Source organism: Neltuma alba, unplaced genomic scaffold, assembly GCF_004799145.2.
Source record: "Neltuma alba isolate B1F8T4 unplaced genomic scaffold, ASM479914v2 tig00012629_pilon, whole genome shotgun sequence".
Lineage (NCBI taxonomy): Eukaryota > Viridiplantae > Streptophyta > Magnoliopsida > Fabales > Fabaceae > Neltuma > Neltuma alba.
The window spans coordinates 37,210-63,436 of record NW_021637069.1 but is presented as its reverse complement, the minus strand read 5'-3'; the positions used below and the strand labels follow the sequence as shown (position 1 = coordinate 63,436).

The following is a 26,227-nucleotide window of genomic DNA, read 5'->3' as shown; positions in this document are numbered from 1 at the left end:
AAAGTTACCTCTTGTTTCGGACTCCCCCAAAGTCTTGGGCCTTTGGGCTAAACCAACCTTCCCTTGCAACACAAAAAATTCCGGACCATCTTTCCTTTCTCCTAACATGAGCCAGAGACACCAATAGGGTTAGGTCTAGTAAAAAGAACTAGTTTCTTGTAACATAACAAATCAAGATTTGAATCATCACTGGAAGACATGTCCACATTTAGTCTCCGATAGTGTCTCGAATAAGATTGTCTCCAATAGAAGAATACATATGTTTTAGCCAAAAAAAACAAAAAAAGAGCTAAAGATTAATCAATGGGGTCAGGTTTAGCAGAAAGGGTTAGTATCTTATAACGTGACGAATTAAGATTCAAACTTTTATTAGGAGAGGTATCCACATTTAATGTCCGATAGTGTCTTAAATAAAATTACCTCTAATAAGAAGATGCCCATGGTTTAGTGGGAGAAAAAAAACATTAGCCAGAGATTCTTTGCATATTCACAGTCTCTCAAAACATGCATCAGAGATTCAGTATCAGTTCTGCATTGCTGGCACATAACCTATTATTTTGACCTTGAACTCTTTATTCTTTTCGCATTGCATGAGTGCGTTGTCCAATAACTGTTTTTTTTTTTTTTTAATAAGCCATGGTTTTGATGAAAATGATGCCTTTTGTTTTATTTAATCTTTAGCAGTTCATTGATACTCATTCATACCTAATATGCTTAAAAAATGACACACACGTTAGAGGAAGAGTTGTGAAATGGGATCTTCATCGTCGTCATCATCATCAATGATTCGTGATTCGAAGAAGAAGATGAAGAATAGCACACCCACCCACCGGCAAAAGAAAATTTTAAGCTGTGGATCCAGGAAGAAGCACCAGATGGGTGCTTTTTCTTCGTCATTGAAATTGACGAAGAAGAAGAAGAAGGCGTATACTATAGCCACTAACCGGAGACCTATTGTTAACATAGTAATTCCTCAATAAAATTAGGCTTCATAGACATTGGCATTTATTATTAACAAGAGACACAGTAAACAGAAAAGACCAGGCTGAACTTGAAAAACTCAGATCATCGAGCTGCGATGGGACTTATCGTTTGAGGAACTTCTGCATCTAACCCACCAGCAGAAGTCCATGGTTCTACCTTCACGCCAGCACATGATTGACTCAGAAACGACAGGCTAAGAACGACTTCTGCCATGGTTGGTCTGGACAAAGGTTTATCTGCAGTGCAAGTCACAGCCAAGGAAACCAAGCTCAGAGCATCATCAATGGCATAGAAGCTTCCCAGCTTAGGATCCATCCATCTTCTCAGTCTCTCCTCTTTCTTCTTCTCATCTTCTCCATCAATGATCCCTCTCATGTCCTTCCACAGCATCACTACCTCGCCTCTTTCATTTGTCATCATGCTTTTCTTCCCTGTCAGCAAATCCAACAAAACAACCCCAAAAGCAAAAACATCTGTTTTTAGCATCATTGGGTTCGTAGAAGTTCTTGCCATTGAGAAGTTCGCTATCTTCGCCTTGAAACTTGAATCCAGAACTATGTTACTTGTTCTGATGTCCCTGTGGACTATTCTTGGTTGGGTGTGCTCATGAAGGTATTGCAAACCCATGGCCACGTCTAGGGCAATGCAAATCCTTTGGCTCCATGTGAGAAATGACACAGAACCAGAAGAAGAGTCTGAAGCAGACATGGAATACAGCCAATTATCAAGAGATCCATTTTCAGCATATTCATAAACCAAGAAGCAATTTCCGACATTGTCGTCTGATGAGAAGCCCATTAATTTCACCAGATTCGCATGATTCACCTTTTGCAGAATCTTCAGTTCCTCCATGACATCTTCCTTCACTTTCTTTACTGCTAAGACTTGCCCGTCAATTTTGGCCTTATACACTGATCCCCCAATCCTGCACTGTTGATTAAGATTCATGGTTGCTTCCATAATTACATTAAACTCGTACATGGTTGGCTTGCTTACATAACCTGAGACCCCAGAAAGTAGCTTATCTGCTGTCTCCAAAAATGAAGCACTCTTTTTCAAACTAATCTTTTTCTTTCTTAGACAACAAACATAGACCAGTAAAAAAGTTACAAGAACAGTCAGACAAGTGCATCCCAATATAGTACCTACGATAACCAAAAGACGATGGTTGTTTCCCTTTCTCTTTGGTAATGAATGAAATCGAGAAACATCTGGAAGCTCCGACACTGGGATCAAAACTGGAAGGTTGGCTGCAGAGTTAAAGTTCTGGTATTTGTTTTCTGTCCTTATGTCCATCTCAGATGCATTAAACATGGTACCAACGACAGAAACATTGTCACTAGGTTGCCAAACATACGTTATCAAAAACTTTATGCCTTTGGCCAAATGGCTTCTTGAAGGGCACCTGCAGAACAAAGGGAAGACCACTTTGGTGCCTATCGGCAAAATAACTGGATTCAAACCAGGGTTAAACTCTCGCGCTACATGCCAATTCGTGAGATTCTCAAATGCACTGGTTGAAACAAAGTAGTAGCTATCACCCGGCTTGATCTCGTAGGTTATATTGGCGAAAGAGCGGTTTCCAGTACAACCACAAGTCACAGGAACCAGTAAGAGCTGGCCTGGAATCAACTTATTTTCTTCTTCTGATAAGTTACCAGCCCTTGCAATGGACAAAGGACTGATCCCAAATACATCAGATATGTTCACTAGACTCAGATAATTTGGAGACTGTGCATAGTATGATACATACGTTTCACAGGAAGGTGGTGAATCTGCAGGGCATGAGAAGTTTGTTCCACTGTTGTTGGTTGGCGATTGAGCTGTAACAAGGGTGATGGAAAAGAAAAGGAGTGCAAGAAATATAGTATGAGAAGAAGGAAGGAAGACGGCCATTGTTAAAGAGGTTTAGATTGGAAATGGAGGCTTCAGCAGAGAGAGAATAATGTCAAATGCAGCGAACTAATTAGAGTTTAGCAGAGGGAATATGAAAAGAAAAGAAAAGAAAGTTTGTTGTGATGAACAATAGGCATCGTTTGCAAGAAGCTTTCATGGCTAATAAAACATATCTTAAAATATCAGAATCAAAAGGTGACTTTGTCTTTCGCTTTACCTTGAATGACTGATATATAATCTTTTTTACTTCTTTCATATTTCACAAACTGTTCCAATTGCAAGGACGAATAGAATATATGCCCAAAAAGAAGGCACAGCAGTCCATTTTTTAACCTTTCCCACGAGAATCTTTAATTTGGAAGAAGAAAAAGTCTAATGCCTACCCAATCTGAATCATGCTTGTGTTAGGAATTAAAACGGCAAGTTGGCATTTCAGCTAACCCACGCCTAAAGAACAAACAAATTGACGTCTCTTCATCATTTTTAAAGGACTAAAAGGATTCTTGGTGTGTTGTGCTGTGGCATAACAGGAGGACATCTTCAAACCTAGAATTGGCTGGATTATAATTTTATATGTTAGAATCATCAATAGTCCCCGTCACATCTGTAGCTAAGCATGTGGGAAGATCCAATTGAATCTGACTTGATATCATAAATAAACCTCAAGAGATACTCATCAAAATTGAAGTTGATATATTGAAGATGATTGTGTAATAGAAATACCACAAAAGTCAGTACGTTTACCAATGACATGACAATGACAGCAAAATCATGTTGTCCTAATTGTAAAGACGGATGCCGACTCTGAAAGCAGATGTCCATGTATAGACAAGAGACTCTGCCAACGTCCATTTCCTGCAGATTTTGTGGATCAGCAATGCTGCAGAATCAGAAATTCAGAATTCTGCTTCTTTCCTCTCTTAAACAGTAGGCGATCAAAAAGAGTCTATCATCCGAGACACACTTATTCAGCTGTGAAAATGTTCATCGGACACCTATGATGCAAAATGAAAGAATAATATCCACAAATACGAAAATTTTAAATTACTCTAAAATCAATCTATCATCAAAAGCAGGGTTTATTCAAAGACTAGTTAAGAGGTGACAAAATAAGAAATTCTAATCTGACAAGAATATCATAATGCAAATCTTAATCCGGATAGAGTAATACAAAGGGCAAAACATCAGGTAAAATCAGGCACTCACCCTTATGATTTCAACAGACTATGCACTTGGGATAACCTTGCGATAACTGTTCCATTGGTACAATTCATAAATCAAATTATGCTTTTATAAAGGCTTAAAGATAATTGCGGGATCTCATCTAATGGAGAAAATGTTGAGCTTTCTCAAAAATCAACACATTAATTACTAGCTAAGTAAAATTTTTATCTCAATACCCGATAAACAAGCACATTCTTTTAGCGAAGACTCTAAGATATCGTCAAGTGAATAACTATCCGCCACCAAGTTTTTCAGCTGGCCAATTACATTTAGCAAAGAATGAGAAGGAACTTATAAGTTCCAAAATGAAATACTCATTATAAAAGTCATTTTAACCATTCTCCCATAACATCTCAAATAATACTAAATGTTTTCTTTGAATGTGATGCTTCTACATTTGAAATGCTACCGCGCTGATTTTATGGCTTGGCACTACATTGACAAATTTGTTGGAAATAAAAATTACTAAAAATAATTAATACAACAAAGCCTGTTACTGAAGTCTTAAAGTTCTACAATTACAAGTCAAAAGACACTGAGGTTATTTTACAAGCTATTAAAGCACTGATACCATGTTAAGGAGGTCATGTAACTTAGCTTTGATATCTTGTTAAGAAGTAAACGCGACAGAAAGAACAAAGGTACCACGCTAATGTTGTATGATTTCTATTTGCTTGTGTAACTTTTATGGTAGTATATATCCTGCATGTCATTTCAAAGCCCAATCTCTTAACGAGCAATCATTCTAATTGTGGTTGATAAAACATGCTGAATTTTATATGCGAATTCGCCTTGAATTATGGAACAGACCTATCAAATACGCATATCTGTCATGTAAACTATATTTGACCTCGTTTGTGAATTTTCTTTTTTAATTACAACGATAAGAAGCTACATGATTGATGACTCTCCATTTTCAGTATATCTCAAATGTGTTTTTCTTTTGTATTTATCATTATTAAATGTGAGGCTCTTTCTTCTCTTTTATTAATTATTTATCACACAACTAAAGGGTCAAACACACATGGCTGCTACTTAGTCGTGAAGTCCTATCGTTAAATGTCAAAGGGCATTATGGCTTTTTAAGCTAACTATCAAAACTCTTCTCTTGTATGAAACAAATTCCTTTGCAAATCAATCTGAAAGATGGATGCCAACTTTGAATACAAATGTCCATACATCAACTGGAGATTCTTCGGCTTTCGGATTCTGAAAATTTCATTTTCCTAAAACCTAAGTAAACTTGATTGTGCTATTTGTATAAGGGTTCATTTAGGTAAAAACTCAGATCCCGCCAAGAGATAACGAATATGCAAACAATTAGTATGACTCCTATGACTGATGCAAGAGATAGACCGTATATCACTCCTAGATGCAAGCTGAAAGACCTCATTTTTCTCCTTTCAACTCTCTTCCACAACGTCCTTTCCTCCCAAGTTTGCGAGGTTGGGCATAGCTCTGACCTTTTAAAAGATGTCTGACACTATGTTTAAAAGTACTACGAACTCATCTCGGGTACATATCCATAACTCTAGCCTCCAGACAGCAGAAAACTTTCTGAATAGATATTATAAACTCTTGTGAGATCCGCAGAGCTGACAGACCACTCATGACCACGCAATGCAAGTGGAAGGACCTCATTTATTTCCTCACAACTCTCCTCCACTGCAGCCGCTTCCCTCCTTCTCCCTTCTTTCCAAAGGCTCTTCACAAGCAATTCTTTAGTGTCAGAATCAGGCATCAAACCTGAATACTTCATGTCTTCAAATATCCTCCATGCCAGTGCTGCTCTTTCCGATTTGCAATAGCCTTGGATTAGTACCTTATAAAGATAAGCATCTGGCTCTAAACCGCTCTGTCTAACCATTGTAAAGAGCTTCTGCACTGTTTTTATGTCTCCAAGGTTTGCAAAATGTTGCATTAGACCAGAAAATGTCTGAATATCTGGGAAAATTCCATTCAAAATCATCTCGTCAAGTGTTTCCAGGGCATCATTGTTCCTCCCACACTTTGTTAATGCTCTTAGAAGAGAGGAATAGAGAAGCATCAAATGAAAGTTTGACATGGGCCCACAAAGTTCTCGGTCAACATTGAAAACCTTCATAGCAGCATCAGCATTCTTTGATATTCCATAGAAGTCAATTATCAGCCGTATGGTACTGAATGGCATCCTCATTCCCTCTGTTCTGATCTTGGATATGAGCCTATCAACCAATTCTGTACATCCATGGCGTGCAAGGAGAGTCATGATTCTTTGTACTGTGTATATATCATGAGTAAATCCAGGCTGGTAAGCAACCCAGCAGAAGAAATTCCAAGCAGTTTCTGGGGATTTGAAATTCCTAAGGACCTTGCATACCAGCCTTCTTGTCCACACAAAGTTTGCACCCTCTAGGGCTGATACCTCATTGGGACCCCAATTCTGCAAGGCAATTGCCAAAGCCTGTGGGTCCAACCAGGGTTTTAACTGTTTTCCATCCTCATATTTACGAGCATGGCTTGAATTCTCGTTTTCATCCTCGTCATCATCACCACTGTCAATAGAATATCCTATATTCTTGATTCTTTCATCTGAGAAACTTTCTTTAAAGAAGTCGTCATCCTTAAGAAATCCTTCCTCCGCAATCTGCCGCAGTGACAGACACATGGCTCGACTAGGCAGTATTCCATCAACTTGCATTTCATTGAGTAAGGTTTTGACCTCCTCAAACCGTTTAAGATAAATGAAGCTCTCCATCAGAACTGAGTACTGTTTCAATGTGCGTTTGATCCGTATTAAAGGTAGTACTCTAAAAACCTCCATGGCTGCCAATGCTTTTCCAGAATTCACAAGGTGCTCGATCATAACTGTATAAGTTCTGCAATTCGGATTTGCCCCTTCATCAAGCATCTTGTGGAAAATCCTTACTGCCTCAGAGTCCATGCCCTTTTTCGCATACAGAGCCATAACAATGTTATACGATTCAGTGCAGGCACGCTTATTGGCAGTGCATCTATACTTATCCCAAAACTCAAGAACTGACTCAAGATCCCCGGCCGCAGCATGCCATTGCATGAGGTTCATAAAACTGACATGTACTTTACCAAATCTCCCAGCAGTAATAGCGTCAATGAGAGACTTGAGTTCTGCAGTTCGTTGTGACTTGGCGAGCACAGTGGCCAGGGCATGGAGGGTGTTCTTGGTGTGTGAAAAGCCTTGAATTTTTTCTAGCTCTTCCACAAGACATAGGGCAGAATTAGCAGACGGGGCAGAACGAAGAGCCTGAGTGACTACGAAAGAATCGAGGAGACGATCGTTTAGAAGACAAGGGAGTGAACTGGGGCCACTGGACCGAAGAACGAGTCGAATAGAGTCTATCAGTTTGGCACGGTATAGGTAGTGGGAAACTTTACTGGGAAAAGGGTCACGAGCATAGGATCGAGCTTGTTGGTTTAATATGATAGTTATGTTAAACTTGGAGAAGAACGGCCTAATATGCATCGTCATCATCAACAACAACGGAGCCTACTAATGCCAGCCGTTTCGATCTACATTTGGTATAGGCAAGGAATCAAACACCTGGTGCGCATGGCATGGGACAAGAACAACGAACTGTCGAGAGAGCAACAGGGAAACAGAGCATTCCCTCCATCTTCGTCAACCTGCATTGAATTGAAGAAACAACGATCCAGGAAATAACCGTTACGAAGGTTTGTTGCTGATGAAGAAAACACGCTAAGCAACACCAACAACACACGAAGACGGAGAAAATCTCAACAAGTCTCGCTCACAGGAGATCAACCCGACCCAGACATTCGGTTCAAACACGCGTGTGTAGGGGACATTGGCCTGGAACTGTTAACGCGGGCCCACTAAGCAACTCCCTTGTACGGACTGCTCAGATGGGGAAAGACGGGAAGGCTGAGGGCTTGAGGCCGGAGGCGTCGACGACGAGTGGAGCGACTGAAGAAGCCTGATGGCCCGTTCTGAAAATTTCTAACAAATTGCCATGCAAATCTAATTGGGCTTTTCATTTAACCAACAGGCCCAATCCCCAGGGTGCTTTTGGAGGCCCACAATCGTGTCTACCAATTCTTTTAGACCCGAAGGAGCCAGCCCAATTTTGTAGGCTAATTTCTTAAGAGAAATATTTATAAAATTTTATGTTAATCTAGGGCATGTTTGGATAACATAGAAAACTATGGTTTTGGGACCCAAACCATGATTTTGGGACCCAAACTTGCCAAACACCCAGGAAAAAACAGAAACCATGGTTTTGGGTCAAAACTATGGTTTCAGAAGAAGTGAATCCATTCTGCTTCTAGCTCAAATGGGAGAGTACAATTGTACCTGTAGAGTATATCTCAACGATAATATGATTTTAACATTCCTCAATTATTTTTTTATAAACATATTTAATCTTATATTTTATAAATATATATACATATTAATTATATTATTTTATATATTATTAATTATGTTGGTAAAAAATATATTATTAACAATTTTATTTTTTCAAATTAAAATATATTATAAAATCTATTTTTTATGTAATTATCATATTAACTTATGCTTTTTTTAATAAAATTTGTACATATAAAAAATTCTTCTGATAACAACTATCCAAACACTCTCATTTATCAAAATCAATTTTTCACAAAATCTATTGTTCACAAAATCTATTTTTTCCATAATCTATTCTCCAGAAGCTATTCTCCAAACCATGATTTGGTTTCATCCAAACACTCCCTAGTATTGGTCCCCGAAGTGCCTCAGTCTCTTTAGAGTTTTGTTTGGAATTAGGTTTATTTCTCTGGTAACGATATTGTCATTATATGTTCAAAATAAATCTCTCTACTCCTGCTTGCCAAAGCTCTAGCTCCTGGCGGTCGAACTTTTGATGTTAAAAAAAAATTATTAGAAAATAGATGATTTTGAAATTAATGACTAATTTACTTTAAAAATAATAATTTTCATTAGATGAAATGATACCAAAATTTTAAACGGTAACAACTTGGCACAAAAAAAAAAAAAGACAACTTCCCGGCATGATTCTTGACTGCCTAAAATTTTAAAATTTTAAACCCAGACATAGCATACGGATATATATAATATTTTTTAAGTGCATATAGTATTCTAAAATATTTTATAATGAATACTCTAAAATATATTTTTAGTTATGTTGAGCATCCTAAACTATATCATGATGCTGAAGCATCTTTTAAAACATTAATCATGTCTTAGCTGTCCCAGTATAATACTCTATGCCAGTGGTTTCGCATATTTCTAAGAAAATATGTAAGGTGTATATTTTCGTACTTTCCGCCTATGCACTTTGAATAAGATATTTAAATTGAAAAACTTGGGGCATCAAATTCAAAAAGTCAAACAAACAGTTAAACATCAATTTCTATGAATTTCTTTACGCCTATTTTGGGAAAGGGAAAAGGTTACAAGTGTGGAGAGAATAAAAGCGAGTCGATTTAATAACTTTGTTAATAAATAATATTAAAAGTCACTGTAGGTTTGGTCAAGGATCCATTCAGAGGAAAGGCTCAGATGAAAACGCAAGTTGGGAGAAAGCGCATATATATATATATATATATGTAGCTTCTGTTTTTTAAGAATTAGTTGACTAATTTAAATAGATTAAAAAAATTAGTTAAATTAGTTATTTGTAATAAATAAGTATTATTTTTTATGAAATATCGTTACTAATCAAATATATTTGTTAAGACTCCTATTATTACAAGGACTATTTTAGGGGAAAAAGGATAAATACTACCTCCAGCCCTAATTATAAGAGTTAGGTAATTAATTTGAGGAAATTAAGGAAACAAATTAAGTTAGTTATTTGTAATAAATATGTGTTGTTTTTCTTAAAATATCCTTACTAATCAAGAGTATTGGCTAGAACTACCATTATTAGAAAGACTATTTTGAGAAAAAATGTATAAATATGAGAGGTAAAGTGGATTGGAGTCTTATATTTAGAATCAAAATAAAAGTCAAACAAGATTTTATATTAAGGACCGGATGTAGTAGGAAAGATCAGAAGTAATATTAGAGTATCTAAAGGGTTAAGGTTTTGTGCTTAGTCAACAGCCGGGAATAGTATAATTGATTGATGAAACATGTCATTTCAACAAATGTGCTCGCCTCCATTATTTGTGTGCATCTGAAAATTGGGACTTTGAATTTGTGATGGACAAGAAGGTTTCCCGGGAACCATGGTACAAAAACAGAGTATATCTTAATGACGGGGCCATGATGGTGACAACCTTGAGGGTTAAGTTTGTAATTTTGGCTGGCTAATCAACAAGCTAATCACAACCGCTGATCACTTTCAATAATGCAATGCAAGTTTTCCCACTTGCACCCAAATTATTAACCCCACTTCTTGTTCACATTATTCTTCTATTTAATTTAACTTTAAAGGCATGGATGGGATATCCTTTTATTGCTTCTCCTCAAATAAATGAATAAATATTTTTTATTTCAAAATATAAGTCTTTTTGTGAGAATTGTTTTTGTTAATTTTATATGGGTTTTTTAAAAAGCCCAAAGCGTCATTTATTAGGAGTTTTCTCATTATACCCTTATTTACCCCAATAAATTTAATTTATTCAACATGTTAATTAAAGACAGGTTTAACATTATTGTCAATATTTTAACGTGTCAATTATATTTCTAAATCTAATGGCAAAAAATATTACATTTTTTTAATTTGTGTGCTGAAACCTTAAAAACTTGTATTTTAATACAAAGACTCCCTTTTTTAACTGTATTTATAACTTAATATTCTTAAAAATTACTTTATCTTTTCTATAATATTCTTAACAAAATAAAATGAATTCTAACTTAATCGATGTTTTCACCATAATTGCTTAGGAGAATAGTGGCATTTAGGCGCCAGCGCTATTTGGGGGGGGGAATCAATTGCTTTTTTTATATATTACCTCCATTCCTTAATATAGGAGTTTGCTGGCTAATTTGAATAGATTTAAAAAATTGTTAAGTTAATTATTGATAATAAATAACTATTGTATTTTCTAATATATCATTACTAATCATATATATTAACTTTAACTACTATTTAATGTCACTTTTAATACGTGTAACTATTATATTATACTTGATGGGAGAAAGAGACTTGGTATCTGGACTCCATCTTGATTCCTTGAACGTGGTGAATATGGTTGCCAGAGGGGGTGAGATTTCACTATCCTTTATGTTCTTGCAGGAAACTACACTGGGTGTTTGGATATAACTAAACTATGGTTTGGAGAATAGTTTCTGGAGAATAGATTTTGGAGAGAATAGATTTTTTGAAGAATAAATTTTGTGAAAAAGTGATTCTGAGAAGTGAGAGGGTTTGGATAGTTGTTACCAGAAGCACTTTTTACATGTACAAATTACTAAAAAAAGGCATAAGTTAATATGATAATTACAGAAAAAATATATTTTATGATATATTTTAATTTGAAGGAATAAAATTGTTAATAATATATTTTTTATTAACATAATTAATAATACATAAGATAATATAATTAATAAATAATTAATATGTACATATATTTATAAGATATAAGATTAAATATATTTATAAAAAAATATGTTTATAAAAAAACAACAAGATACATATCCTATAGGCTCTCACACTCTCCTTTTTTTTTTTCCAAAAGCAAAAATTTTTTGCTTTTCCCAAAACCATGATTTTGGTTTTTTTAAGAGTGTTTGGGTGATTTTTTCCCAAATCATGGTTTGGGGAACCCAAACACCCCCTAAGGCTCCGAAGATCTTTTAGGATTGAATTACAAAGTCTACTTTTAAAAGAAAAGAATAAATATGATAAATAAAATAAAATGAAGTCTTATATTTAGGATTAAATTAAAAATCAAATTAGTTTTTAATTAAGAAACGGAGCTAATAGTATTTTGCAAAATATAACTTGTGAATAAGAATGTGAAGAGTCGTTACAACAACTATTAGAAGCTTTTAGAAAATCACTTATAAATAAAAATGGAAGTAATCTTGCAACCTCAAAGGCTAAGCTTGTAATTTTGGCAAAGTAATCAACAAGCTAGGCACAAACCGCTAATCACTTTCAAGTTTCAAGTTTCAAAAATGCAATGCAAGTTTTCCCACATGCACCTAATATAACCCTTCTGTCACATCGTACTTTTATTTAACTTTAAAGGCATAGTCGCATGGACATCCTCTTGCGTTGTTTTTCCTCATAGAAAATAACATACTTATATTTATGAATTAAATTTATATACAGTGACATGAAAGGAGTAAAAAAAAATCATGATTAAATAGAAAATTTCTGTATAAATCACACATAATCTAATAAAATAAAGTTACTAGAACACAAATTTAGCGGACTCCTTTTTTTTTTGTAACTCGATGATGTTGTTTAAGGCTCAGCAATCGGAAGAAGTAAAAATATAAAATTCAATCTAGCTAATTGAGTTTTAATTTTATTTAAGAAACAGCTCTTAAGTGTTGAGATTGACAAAGTAAGGGCGCACGATTGATTAGAAAGAAGTTTTAAAATGTCGATGAGGTTCCATATAAGGATGCCTGATTGGTATTTATTTAAGTTTGATATTTTATTTACGGTTGAGATATGGACCAAATAAACTTTTTAGAATCTGTGGTTCCTCGCAAAGCAAGCTTTCACATTCAACTTTCCATGTGTATTGACGTGATCATATCATTTAAGATAAATAGCATTTTATGATTAACTTTTTTCTTAAAATTATTCTTAGCTTATTGTGTAGCTATAAAAATAACAAAATATCAACGTCAATTTATTTAGGTATTTGTGCTTTGTCTCATTTGAAGTTTCACTTCCTTTTCTCCAACGGCCACAGCTGTTATATTCACATCTAACCACTCCTTCACGCTATTCCTTCATCAAGAATCTCAATCTTTTGCTAGGTAATTTCGTTGTCTTTATTATATATGTATAAAGTATTATTAATTAATTATTATTTTTATCCAAAAAAATTATCAACCAAGTTATTGTTTTACTTTATTCTTCTTTTTCCATCAGTGCTGAATTTTCATTTTTTTAAATTGTTCAACTCGATTAATTACTCGATTTGAATATTTGAATTGTTTAAATTTGATCTCATCATTTTAAATTTTATTTAAAAGAACAAATTGCTTAAATTCTGATTTTAAAATATGCCTTTCTATTACGTTTCATTTTTATTAAACAAAATATCAAAATAAAACAAATGTAAACTATGTAATACTATCTCCGATTCTAATTATAAGACATCGTTTATAGTTTACAAATAATATCTTATAATTAGGACCGATGTAATATTTAAATAGATATCTTAGTTGTGAGATTGAATAAGTCCAACTTGATTAGATTAGATTACACTCACTTTCGACCCTTAATTATTTATGTTCCTTTCAAAGTGACACCATCATCAATTTTGATTTGTAAAGGAACAATTATTTAACTTTTTTTAATAAAGTAATGAGTATATTAAATGTATGCTATTTTAATCATTAATAAAGTCTCCCGTTAATCACAATTTAGGGCAGAGTGCCACCTTGATTAACAACAAAAGGATTTAAGGAAATAATAACTAAATACAAGTTGTCGCCTGTCATCCCATTAACATAGGCATATATGCCAAAAAATAAATAAATCAGGATTCATAACAAATTGCAATATAATTATACGTACAAGGTAAACGAGAAAATCTTAACATCCGGTCAACTTTATAAATCTAAGGAAGAAAACATTTTTTCTTAATATCAAAAGTGTATTCTTGGCTAATCTTTTTTAAGGCATCAAAATGCTTGGTCAAAAAAAAATGCAAAAAAGTGGAAAAATGTTAATTCGCAACTCCTCATAATTTTACTTAATTTTTAATAAGGTATTTGTGATTTTTTTTTAATTTTTATTAGGTCCTTATGTCTTCACCAAGTTTTTAATAAACCTATTAGAATAGGCGAAATTATAAGGACTTTATATAAAGCAGACAACTACGAAAACGTAACTAAGAGTAGATAAAATCATAAAGAACAAGGAACAACAATAACTCAAGCATCTAATGAAAAATCATGTAAAACTTTTCACAAAATTTAAAAATAAAAATCATGCAAAACTACAGAAACTTGCAGACTAATTTTATCAAAACCATTTTTTTAATTAGGGTTGTTACATAAATATAAGAGTCGAGATTCTAACCCCAACTAAAAAAAAAGAGAGAGAGTAGTGAGAAGAGGAATAAAATAGTTATAAATTAGTCATAAAAAATATAACTTTTTAAGGCATGCTTCAGCTCCTATTTGTCTAATCATCCGTTCAAATTAAAACCCATGAACATTAAATATAATTATATCACTCAAAACAATTATTCTCAAGTAGTGGCTAGCATTTATCCAATTAATCTAATTTAAGTGTTCATATATGCTGCCCTTATTATATTATCTTTGGATTTTGAATTTCAGAAGGAAGGATATTTTTATATTCGGATCCTTCTGCCTTCTATATTGCGCGTGGAGATTGTTGATATCGAATTTGACTTTTTTTATATTCGTATTAATTGGATGAAAATAATACTTTCCTTAAATTTAAATTTTATTTTTAATAATTATTAATTATACAGCTTGTCAGCTCATTTTTTAAACTCTATGCAATTCACAGTACCAATATCAAGACGAAAATTTGGAAGTAGATAAAAAAAAAATTTGGACAATACTTAGGTCAATTTTTAATATCTATTATATAGAGCTCTTCAATCATACATTGTCATGTGTCATTTTTTTTATATATTCTATAGATTCGTAATTAAATGATAATATTTTAAAAAATTAAATACATGATTATATGTGATTTAAAAACTTATCATAATAGATATAAAAATTTTGGTCTAAATATTTTTGAAAAAAAATTATACAAAACTTACTTGGCTACTCTTCGCATATGTCCCTGTCGTCTTTAAATACATGCACAATACATTCTTACAGAAAAACTCATTATCATATTAATTGCAAAACCAAAATAAGTGAAATAATAAATAGGTAGGCTAACATTGTGGGGAAGATGATTTTTGTTGTTTGCATCAATATTAATTAATATGTTCATGTCAGGTATAATTTTTAAACGGGACCTATCAGATCATTTTTTGCATAGTACTTAAAAACACCAATAATGATAAGAACAATAAGCTATGACTTTAATGTTAAGGTGAGAATATAATGTGTACATGAGTTAAAAAAGTGCGTTCGATAAAAATGCTGCTTTGTTGATTTTATTTTTAGAATTGTATTAAAAAAATCAATCATTTGGTTCACATCTTAAAACATACTCCTCCGGTCCTTAATATAGGACCCAATTCTCAAGTTGGTTTTGGTCCTAAATATAATACCCCTTTCTTATATTTATCAATTTTCTTTAAATTACCCCTGTGAATACTCCCTCAACCATAATCAAGTAAAAGAGGGAGATGGGGTATTAAGAAAAATGATTATGGTGTTTTAGGAAAAATGTCTCACTTTTCTTATAATTAACTAACTTACCTAACTTCCTTAATCTAATCAAATTAGTTAAATGGGTTTTATATTAAGGATCGGAGGAGTACATTTACCGATTAACTGGAGTTGGTTTTAGTCCAAAGGATTTTGACTGGTTAAACACATGAAGTTTTATATTTGGGTTAGTGTAAATGTTAAAAAAAAAACTTTAGTTGAGTTGCTCAGAATTAATTTCGATAACACTTAAATATGACCCAATCAAATAATCATATAAAAAAATATATTTTTATAAAAACTCAACAAAACAAAATAATGAAATAAATAAACCATTAGAGGAAGAGTTATGAAATATTCCTCTAGTCTTTAATATAAAATCTAGTTATTGGGTTGATGTTGATTCTAAATGTAAGACTTATTTCTCATATTTATTAATGTTTTCTAAATTATTTTTATTGGTACTCTTTTAATCCTAATCAAGTAGGAAAGTGGAGGGATATTAAAGAAAATAATTATAGTATTTTTAAAAAAGACACGTCACTCTTTCTATAACTAGCTAACTTGCCCAATTTTTTTATTTAATCAAATTAATTAAATAGATTTTATATTAAGAATTAAAAAATAAATAGTTAATATAATAAAAATAATGTCGGACACAAAAGGCAAGGGAGGGGGACAAAAGGAAAGGGATAGAACAAAATATCAGGAAAGGAAGCAACGCATGGGAATGGCAAAATTGGATAAGAACATGATTCCTTGAAATCAAAGCAATAACTTCAAAATCAAATCAACAAAGAAATAAAGAAAATGAATGGACAGTGTGTAGGAAGCATGAGGCCCTACTCTTAATTAATTTTCATACTTGACATCAAACTCCATTCATAAATCACCTGCACTTTCATCCGTCCCCTTGATGAGATATTTCAACTAACTCCTACCCCTTTCAACTAATTATTATTTAATTGTATTGAATTTTTCATTTAATGCATTGGTTTTTCAGGCAAGGTCTTCCTCACCTGTACACATTATATGTAGTTTTGTAATTAGAGAGAGGTTGACATGGAATATAACAGAAGTAGTACCCGCCTCTTTAATGCCTGCCTATTTGGTTGGATCTGCTTGTTTCGTTTGTGAATTCAGATTTTCTCATCTTTTTTTTTTTAATTTAAGGGGAAAATCACGTTTAATTTCTAAAATGTCAGTTAATTTAATGATTGTTAAACGTCAAAACAAATTTATTAAAAAACATGTTACAAATATTGGTTTAAACTGCTGTACATATGAGAAATGTTAGCTGCAAATCAAACGCTTAAGCCAGTCGCTCCTTGTGATTTGCAATTGTCAGAAAAAAATATATTTTGCAATTTTTTTTAATAAAATACTTCAAGACCTAACTTGTTTTAATTAGATGTTTTTGAGATTTCATTAAAAGATATATAGACACATACTCTGTTTTTAATATAATATTAATTTTATAGTGTGAGTTATACAATACAATTATTTTATATTAAGAAACGGAAGAATATTATATATAACGCCGTTAATATGAAAAGCACACATTACACTGCTCAGTGCTCGTCTGGAATTTGAGACTTATCATTCTCTCTTTAGTGGATAGCTAACGGCATACCTATATGGGATTGCATCAGCCATCAGCTAGCTGGCTTGTGCCTTTGTGGTCCACTGCTACGGCCTACGCCGAACTGTAAATAAATATAAAAATAAAATTAATTGAGTTTTTATATTTAGAATCAGAATAAAAATTAAATAAATTTTTATATTAAAAATCAGAAATATACTATCTACTGTTATTGATATAAGAGTTGGCTGGGAATTTAAATTTTTATCTCCAATTTTTTCTCAAATTTTTTTATTAATTGTATAGCAAGGAATAATTCTAATTGCCCCATACATATAATTAACTAATTTTCTTAACATTTTAAGATTAGTTATCTAATTCTTATATTAAGAATAGCAAGTAGTAGTAATATCATAAATTAAACCGCTGTGGAGCTCATGACCACCCATTTACGTGAGGTTATAAGGCCACTAACTAATAATCCTCTGCTCTGCTACGCAAGTATTGATAGCTATATGCTGGGCAAAAATAAAAAGATAGCTGTATGTATAAAATATAATATCTTTTAATTCTAAATATTAGAGCTAATTATGAGTTTTATTTTAATTTTAAATATAATACTTTAATTCATATTTTTCACTCATATTTATAATTTTTTTTAGAACTATCCATGTGGGCTATATGTGTTAAAAACGCTTCTAACAAGGAGTAGTTTTAATGCAAATGATTAGATATGATATCTTAAGAAAAGTAATCCATATTTTTAATAAATAATAAATTTAACTAATTTTTTTAATATTTATAAATTAGTTATGGATTGAAGGAGGGTATAATATAAAATTTTTAACCACTTGCACTCTTCATGCTTTTTATATAAAACAAATGGGTTCAAATCTTACTTTACCTTCCAGATCTTGTAAAGCCAGCTTGGTACGTCACTGCCTATAAATTATACCCCCATTATAATTAAAATCAATTGTTGATAGAATGTGAAATGAAGGGTTCAAATCAAATGTAACTTAAAAAAGATGTGAATTGTGTTGAAAGAAGATGGAGGGGGGGTGTCAGGGGGGCAGGACCATGTAATTGGAAAGAAACAAGCGAGAATATTCGATTTGAAAATGACGGAAGGAAAGTTCATATCTTTATAAATATGCAAGGAACCATATCTTTATAAATTTTGGTACTCTTGACTTTTTTGGCAAAAAATAAAAAATAAAAATGTATTTTTGGTCTCCAAAATCATGATTAACCTACGTTGCGTTGTGGGATTTGGCTCATAAGACTGTAATCAATTCTAGTTAGAATTTCTATTATTATTAAATATTATTGTCACATCAACAATATATATATATATATTTAGGAGGAATTACAACCAAGTCCCATAGAAAAGAAATAATTATCGAAAAGTTCTAATTACAACCTGTAATAACAAGTTCTGTAATGAGAATGACAACTTCTATAACTTGTTTTTTAATTGTTTTCTTTTCTTGGAATCTCATTGTAATTCTCTCATATATTTAAATGATCTTAATCAAAGTTGATTATAATTTTAAAAATTAATTATCTAATTAAAAACAATTTTAAAGACTAAAAATACATTTTTCCCAAAAAAAAAAGAGGGTGAGAAAATTAGCACGGCGCCAGTCCAAAATCTTGATTATGCAGTTGTTTTTAAATCATGCATGGGAAAAATGTGTATTTTGCAAAGTTTTGATGGATCGATGTATAAAAACCTGTTTTAGATTAATAGTTCTAACTTTTAACAAGTCAAGCTGGGTAGGTTCATTTAACGTTGATGATTCAATCCACAGACTTTCAACAAATATCTGAGGTTTCATCCTATCATTGCGTCACAATTAACGTATATTCTTGAAGGAGTTGATTTTTATAGGGATTTTTTTTTTGACCTTGAGATTTTCATTGGGATGAAAGATGTGACAAAGTTAATACCTAATGTGATTCTTTTGGAGCCCATCAATTTAAATCAACTTATTTTAACTCATTTTATAATATACGGGATAAAAATGTTATTTTAAAATAAGCACCTAGATCTTATTGTCATTTTGGATGACTTTTCCTGACTTCTTTTATTATAAGAAAGAAAAAAAAAATTATTTTGTAGGTATCTATATATATATTTTTTGTTTTAATTTGTTCTGCTAATACTATTAGTCTTTATGCAGATGGTAACAAGACATAATTAAAATCTTTAATTAAAAAAAACACATATATGAAACAAAAATTGGGAGAAAATAAACTACATTGTGGTGAGCGTGGTGGTTTGGCACCTCATCTCTTAAGCAAGTGGTTGAGAGTTCGATCTCCAACTCTTGTGAATGAAAAGCACCCTATAGTCAGTCTCTTACCGTTTTGTGCGCCGATCCCGGGATGGGGGATTAGTCTCACTGCTACCGGCGATGGGGATACGCTGGAGTAATCCAAAAATTGAGAGAAAATATAGATGGTTACAAAATAAATTTTCCACTAATGAATGGCCGAGTTGGGGAAGAACAGCCCAAGAGGGATTTTATTGATCATGACATAATTATGAAGAAATGAAAAGAAAATACACAAATGAAACATGTTGAATTGAATGATTGATTGAGGGAGAGATGAGATTATGAGAATGGGATACTGATCTAATCCACGTTAGGCTAAGAGGTGTGCGGTGTAGTGAGGGCATGTGAATTTGAGGCACAACGTGTCCCATCTGCACACCCAGGGTCCCTTTCCTTCACATCTCAACTCTCAACCAACCATTCCCCTCCATCTCCCCACCCCTCTTCTCTCTCGTAAATATCTTCTCTTCCCCCGTTATCTTTCTCTCTCTAATATTTATAAATATAAATTTTTTTTTAAATTTCAAATTAATTTTTTTTACTTTTAACCTCATTAAATATAAGAAAAATCCCCCCCAAAAATTTAAAATTAGTAAACCAAATAAGTAACTTTTATAATAGCGTGTTGTTATTTGTAAGTTTAATGTTATTAAAACTCAAGACCTGATCTGAGATTTAATAATTTTTATTTTTTATTTGGATTCTCACTTAAATAATGCCAGTTATTATTTCCCTATAATAAATTTTTACTTATTGTCTCCCATATACTACTTTCAGTCCTAATTATAAAATTTTATTTGTAATCTACAAATAAAATCTTATAATTAGTATGGAGCAGTACTCGCTTTACATATAAAAGTATAATTAAAAAAATATGTATGTGTCTCATCATCCATAGAATATGAACCGGCTGTTTTGATATTTTGAAAGTCCAGAGCAAATATTGATAATGACTAAAACAATTTTTTTTTTTTGTTTCGGAATAAACCTTGGCACCGATTTGATTTGTGATGGTCAAACTTAAAATAAACCTGCTGCAGTTTTAGAAATTGATCTGTGCTGGAAAAATGGCGTACTGAAAATTTTAATTTTTATAAGAAATTCTGACGTATTTGTTCTGTACTTTCTTAGTTGGTCTGCCAGAACTTTAAAGCCATGTGAACTGCCGAGGAAGTATTACACCTATCCGTTTCTGTTTGGGTTTGGTGCCAATTTTAATGCCCGCCCAACGAGAAAAGTACCAATTCTAATGAATGATTTTTTTTTTTACTCAAAATATTTTAAAGTGGATTTGAATTTTTGACTTTTTGCCCTATTATCCTTTTTCTTGGCCAACCTTTTTCTTTTCCTCCTTTTTTGATAAGGTAACCTTTTCTTATTATCGTGCGTGTGTGTGAAAGCTGATGCGGCATAACGTATGAACACAGATGCCGAAACCTTTTATTGACAATATAATTATTCATAAATTTTTAAATGTTATAACATCTCTGTACTTGATTGACACTTCTTTATCTATTTTTTTAATTTGATTATTTCTAGAAGATTAAACCAGTGTTTTAAATTTTTCAAATGATTTTTTTGAAAAATATGCATATTTTAATTAAAAAAGAAAAAAATAAAATTAAGAATAAATCTCTTGTTACAAATTTAATTGGCACGTGATCCCTAAAATGGTTGATTGCACAAGAAAAGATTAGCTACATACAAAAGAATGTATGGTATGTACAAAGGAAGATGACTTGTATATAAGAGAATTTTATCTGCATAGAAAAAAATTAAGTTGCAGATAATACAAAAGAAGATTATTACTCACAAAAGAAATTAAGTTGCATAAAATCTTTAAGTTCCACTTACCAATTAAATTTTTACTAAAGGATTATCTCTAATTTTATTATACATTATACTACTTCCGATCCTTAATATAAGATCTTTTTTTTATTTTGATCCTAAATATAAGATCCCAATCCATTTTGTCTCTCATATTTATATGTTTTTTTTCTAAAGTAGATATTTGTCCTAAATATGTGCTGTCTTTTTTAAAATATCCTTGCTAATCAAGTGTATTGACTAGAACTATCATTGTTAGAAGAGATATTTTAAAAAAAATATATAAATATAAGAGGCAAAATGAATTAAAATCTTATATATAGAATTAAGATAAAAATCAAACAGAATTTTATATTAAGAATCGGAAATAGTATTATAACAATACATGTGGTCCCATTCAATGTTTCCCATTCAATGTTTGACAAAAGACAGATATAATTTAAATCGAAATATGAAGCATATAAATATGATAGACATGCCTAATAAATGCTTTTCAGTTACGTAGATCTCGTTTGAAATGTTACAAGTCTCAAATGGACCCCACAAGTTTGTCTCCCAATATATCTTAGGCTCTAAGATATGACTAGTTTTTTTTTCCCCTCAAACCAATGAACCAAACCGTTTTAGATCTCCAAACGCTAGTCATGGACGAAAGGTCAGATCACAAATCAACAAAACTTTGAACATGTTTCAAAATATACACACACACTGTATGTATATATAATTACTATCTCTGATCTCACAAATGAGCTATTATAATTAGCACCGAGTAATATAAAATACTACTTCCAGTTATAATTATAAGAGCCAGTTGACTAATCTAAAGAGATTAAAAAAGTAAGTTAAGTTAGTTATTTGTCCTAAACAAGTGTTGTCTTTTCTAAAATATTCTTGCTAATCAAGTGTAAAACTATCATTTTTAGAATGGCTATTTTAGAAAAATGTATAAATATGAGAAGCAAAATGGATTGGGGTCTTATATTTAGAGTCAAAATAAAAATCAAGTAGAGTTTTATATTAAGTAGCAGATGTAGTATACTATTACTTTGTTAATCCTTTTTTGAAAAAATCGTTTTTGATATATTTTATCTAAAAAGCTTTCAAAATAAGTTTTCAATTTTACTTTTATTTAATTTGTTTTTTTTCAAAAAATAATTGCTCACAGAGTGAAATTATTGATGTGATTTATTGATAGAAAAAAAATCTTCTTTTTTGGGTTCATGAACATGACAAAAGGAAGATGTCATTAATTTTTTTTATCTTTTTCATTTTTCTCCTCATTTTGATGGTGTATGTTATTTAATTTTTTAAAACATGTGCATTTAATAAGCATAAATTAGAAATTTATTAAATTTTTATAAAAGAATTAATAAGTTATGAGTTTTTTCTCCAGTTATTATGAAATATGGTGACAGTGACGTGCACAGAAGATGGAAATAATCTATTTTAAGAATGGTTGATAATTTGTGTCGGCAGACGATGGTGATCTGACAGATGGAAACCATGATTCAGATTCAGATCCCGCGGACACGTAATGGCCGTGGGGAGCGTGTGGCAGGAATGAGATTTCGAGGAAAAGGAAGGGGCACATGCGTAAATTGGCATACACCCCTATTGAGGCGGACAGTGACGTGGGGTGAGCCTCTTGTCACCGTGAAGGCCACGACATGATGGTTCCGCTTTACCCAACTGACAGGTCAATTATAGCAGCATGTGACCCGTCCTATTATGCCACCTCATCGCACCTGTCAGGCCCCACCGCGACCGGAAGAGCCGGGAAAAATTAATTGGCCACAGACCCCACTTGCACCAGCTTCTCATGTGGTCCCATCCTCCACGTGTCGGTCTCATCGATTGGAGGTGGCGCCCTGCATGCCTCCATCCATCTCCCACAAACTGACTGCTGTACCATTTTCCCGGTTCGTCTTTCCCCGAACTTTAAGCGAACCGGGGGGAAAACATTCATCTATCCAAAATTTTAATTCGGTTAATTAATTTGAAAAAGATAAAAAAAAAATCAATTACTTAATTATATAATATATTTTATACAAATTTTTAAAAATATTTATGTGTATTATTAAATTATTTATCAATTTATAAGTAAAACAAATTAATTTAAAAAATAATATATAAATGTTTTAAAAGAATTTAGTAACTCTTTTAATCTCTCCAAACTAGTCAAATCAGTCTTATATTAAAGAGTAGAGATAGTATAATACTATCTCCGGTTCTTAATATAAGAACCTATTTGATTTTTATTTTGATCCTAAATATAAAACCCCAATCCGCTTTGTCTCTCATATTTACTCAATTTTTTCCAAGATAATCCTTCTAATAATTATAGTTCTAGTTAATACATTTGATTAGCAAAGATATTTTAGAAAAGATAACATCTATTTGGGTCAAATAACTAACTCAACTTACTTTTTTAATCTCTTCAAATTAATCAACTAGTTTTTATAATTAGTATCGAATGTAGTATTTCCAGATTGTATTACGAGGGATCTATATTAAGATCAAAGTGATATACTTCATCCGGTTATATTTTAAATAGCTTACCGATAACGAATGATTAATTCAAATTAGTTAAAAATAATAAATTGATTGAAAATATATTTTTATTTTTAAATATATATTTATAATAAATAAAAAATAATAAAGAGAGTGTGTAAAAAATATAAAAAATAATTACAAGAATTAAATGTTGAGACAAATTTAAATTTAAATTTATAAAATAAATCACATTTCTTTTCAAATTTAAAGTTTATAAATAAAAATGGAAGGAGTAATTTTTTAAAAAAATAATGAGGTGCTTTGGGAATAGGTTCGAGCTGTTCGTTTTGGCCTCTTTTGCTGGCTTGGCCTTGGAATAATGTGTACGGTCGGCTCTCCATAGACCTCGCCGATTGCGTAGTTTTTAAGTTTTTAAGTTCTGGGAATCAATTTGCAGTAATTATTTAGGACACGTCTCTTTGAAGAAAAAATCCTTAAAATTCTAATATTTTGTTTCATGAATTTTTGGTAATGTTTTCCGAATTTACTTATTTGTATGTATGTTGATATTGACGTCCTAGGATTAGTATTATCTTTATTTGCTGAAATTTGGTTGGCAAAAAAAATCCATAAAATTTCACCTTGCTTTGGTTTACAATTTGAAACCAGCACCTTCAGTCCTTAAAACATGATTTCATTTTGATTTTAATTCTTATAATTTAACTTTAGTTTATCTATCTAAAGATTAGGTGTCACGGACCAAATTTCACAAAACAAAGCTAAACATGTTAGAGTAATTATTTAAAGTATTTGTACGCGACAAGAAAAGAATTTTCTGATTATTTTATCTTTATATATTTTAGTATATAATTAGTAAGAACATTTAGAAAAATAATATTTATTTAATATAAATAAATAATTTAATTGATTTATTTAAATTAGTTTAATAGTTTTCATATTAGAAGAAGGAGGAGATTGTAATAATGACCGGTTGTGTAATTGACGAAAGATGTGGGGAGTAGTTGGGGAAGTGAAGGCTCAATGCACTATTGGGAGTGGGCCCCGCCTGTCGAGAGACATATCTAGATGGGGCCCGACATTGTAAGGACGAAAGACACAGAACACAGACTCGTCCGTAACAGGGGAAATCCCATCGACAATAATTTTATTTTTATTTTTATTTTTATTTTTTTGCCGCCTAAAATTATTCGAAAGGAAGCGCGATTTTTGTTAGGAAACGAAATGATTTATAAGCACGTCTTTCCGTAATTTAAGACACTTTTTTCTTAAAAAAAACTTACACTATATTTCGTAAACTATAATAAAAAAATTATTTATAAATTATTTTAAAGACTGATGATCAATTATTTTTTTTTGGCCAAATCAATTATTCATTGGTGCTACCGTTGTCAATATATCAATGCCAACATATTAGGAACAAAATTTTTTAAAAAAAAACTGTTCATAGGTCTTCGCTATATTAATTTTTTATACTATCTCTTATCTTTATATAATATCTAGGTGAGTAATTTGAGTATATTAAAAAAATAGTTAAATTAGTTGCTTATAATAAATATGTGTTGTCTTCTTTAAAATATCCTTATTGATTATGTGTATTAGCTAGAACTATTATTTGATGAAACTTTTAACATGCGCAGCTATTATAAGGACTACCTTGAAAAAATAGATAAATATGAGAATAAAATGAATTCGAGTCTTATAGTTAGGATCAAATTAATAGTTAAGTTAGTTCTTATATTAAGAATTGGATGTGGTATAATTCAATTGTATTATTAAATTTTGCATGAAACAGTGGAGAAGATTCTATTATTTTAATCTTGCTTACCTTAAATAATAATATTTGAAAATTTTTATCTCTTTCTCATTTTGTTTACTTTTAATAACAATTTTAAAATATGAATATAATGGGAGTAATTATTCATGTGTTTTTAAATTTATTTTTAAAATCTGCAAATTATAGTCCCTCAATTTCTTTTTATGTGTCACGTAAAATATGAATATAATAAAATAAAAATTTTTGCTCAGATGTCAATTAAAAAGAAATTTAAGAAATATAAATACTTTAGTAAGTTGTAATGTTGACACTACAAATCAGTAGCATTTGTTTCGTGAAGACTATTTTGCAAGTATACAGAATTTTTTTTAATTTGATATATGGGTATCTGAAAAATGATTTTTTTTTTCACAACTTATTTTACGTTGTTAAGCAGTTATAATCCAATCTGGGCTCCATTCAAAATTATGTTTATAAATACATTTTATGTAAATTAAGATAATTTTTTAATATACTTATCTCATATTCTATAAATTATAATTAAAAAATCATTTATTAATCATTTTAAACGAGCCGTTTGTTGCGGGTAGGGTGGCTCAAGA

The 26,227-nt window shown here is 31.6% G+C and overlaps 2 protein-coding genes across 2 annotated transcripts; both read right to left on the bottom strand.

Moving 5' to 3' along the window:
* Window positions 1-1,065: 1,065 nt before the first annotated feature.
* On the bottom strand, window positions 1,066-2,880 carry LOC114729380 (serine/threonine receptor-like kinase NFP). Its single transcript, XM_028916384.1, has one exon. The coding sequence runs from the start codon at window positions 2,878-2,880 to the stop codon at window positions 1,066-1,068; it is 1,815 nt and encodes a 604-aa protein (XP_028772217.1).
* Window positions 2,881-5,246: 2,366 nt separating this feature from the next.
* Window positions 5,247-7,773, bottom strand: LOC114729377 (pentatricopeptide repeat-containing protein At5g66631). The gene has a single exon (XM_028916380.1). It carries the CDS (start codon window positions 7,592-7,594, stop codon window positions 5,636-5,638), a length of 1,959 nt encoding a protein of 652 aa, XP_028772213.1. The 5' UTR covers window positions 7,595-7,773; the 3' UTR covers window positions 5,247-5,635.
* Window positions 7,774-26,227: the final 18,454 nt, after the last annotated feature.

What these genes read in the sequence shown, in the direction of transcription:
- LOC114729377 (XM_028916380.1), bottom strand. Translation starts at nt 7,594, where the DNA reads ATGATGACGATGCATATTAGGCCGTTCTTCTCCAAGTTTAACATAACT.
- LOC114729380 (XM_028916384.1), bottom strand. Translation starts at nt 2,880, where the DNA reads ATGGCCGTCTTCCTTCCTTCTTCTCATACTATATTTCTTGCACTCCTT.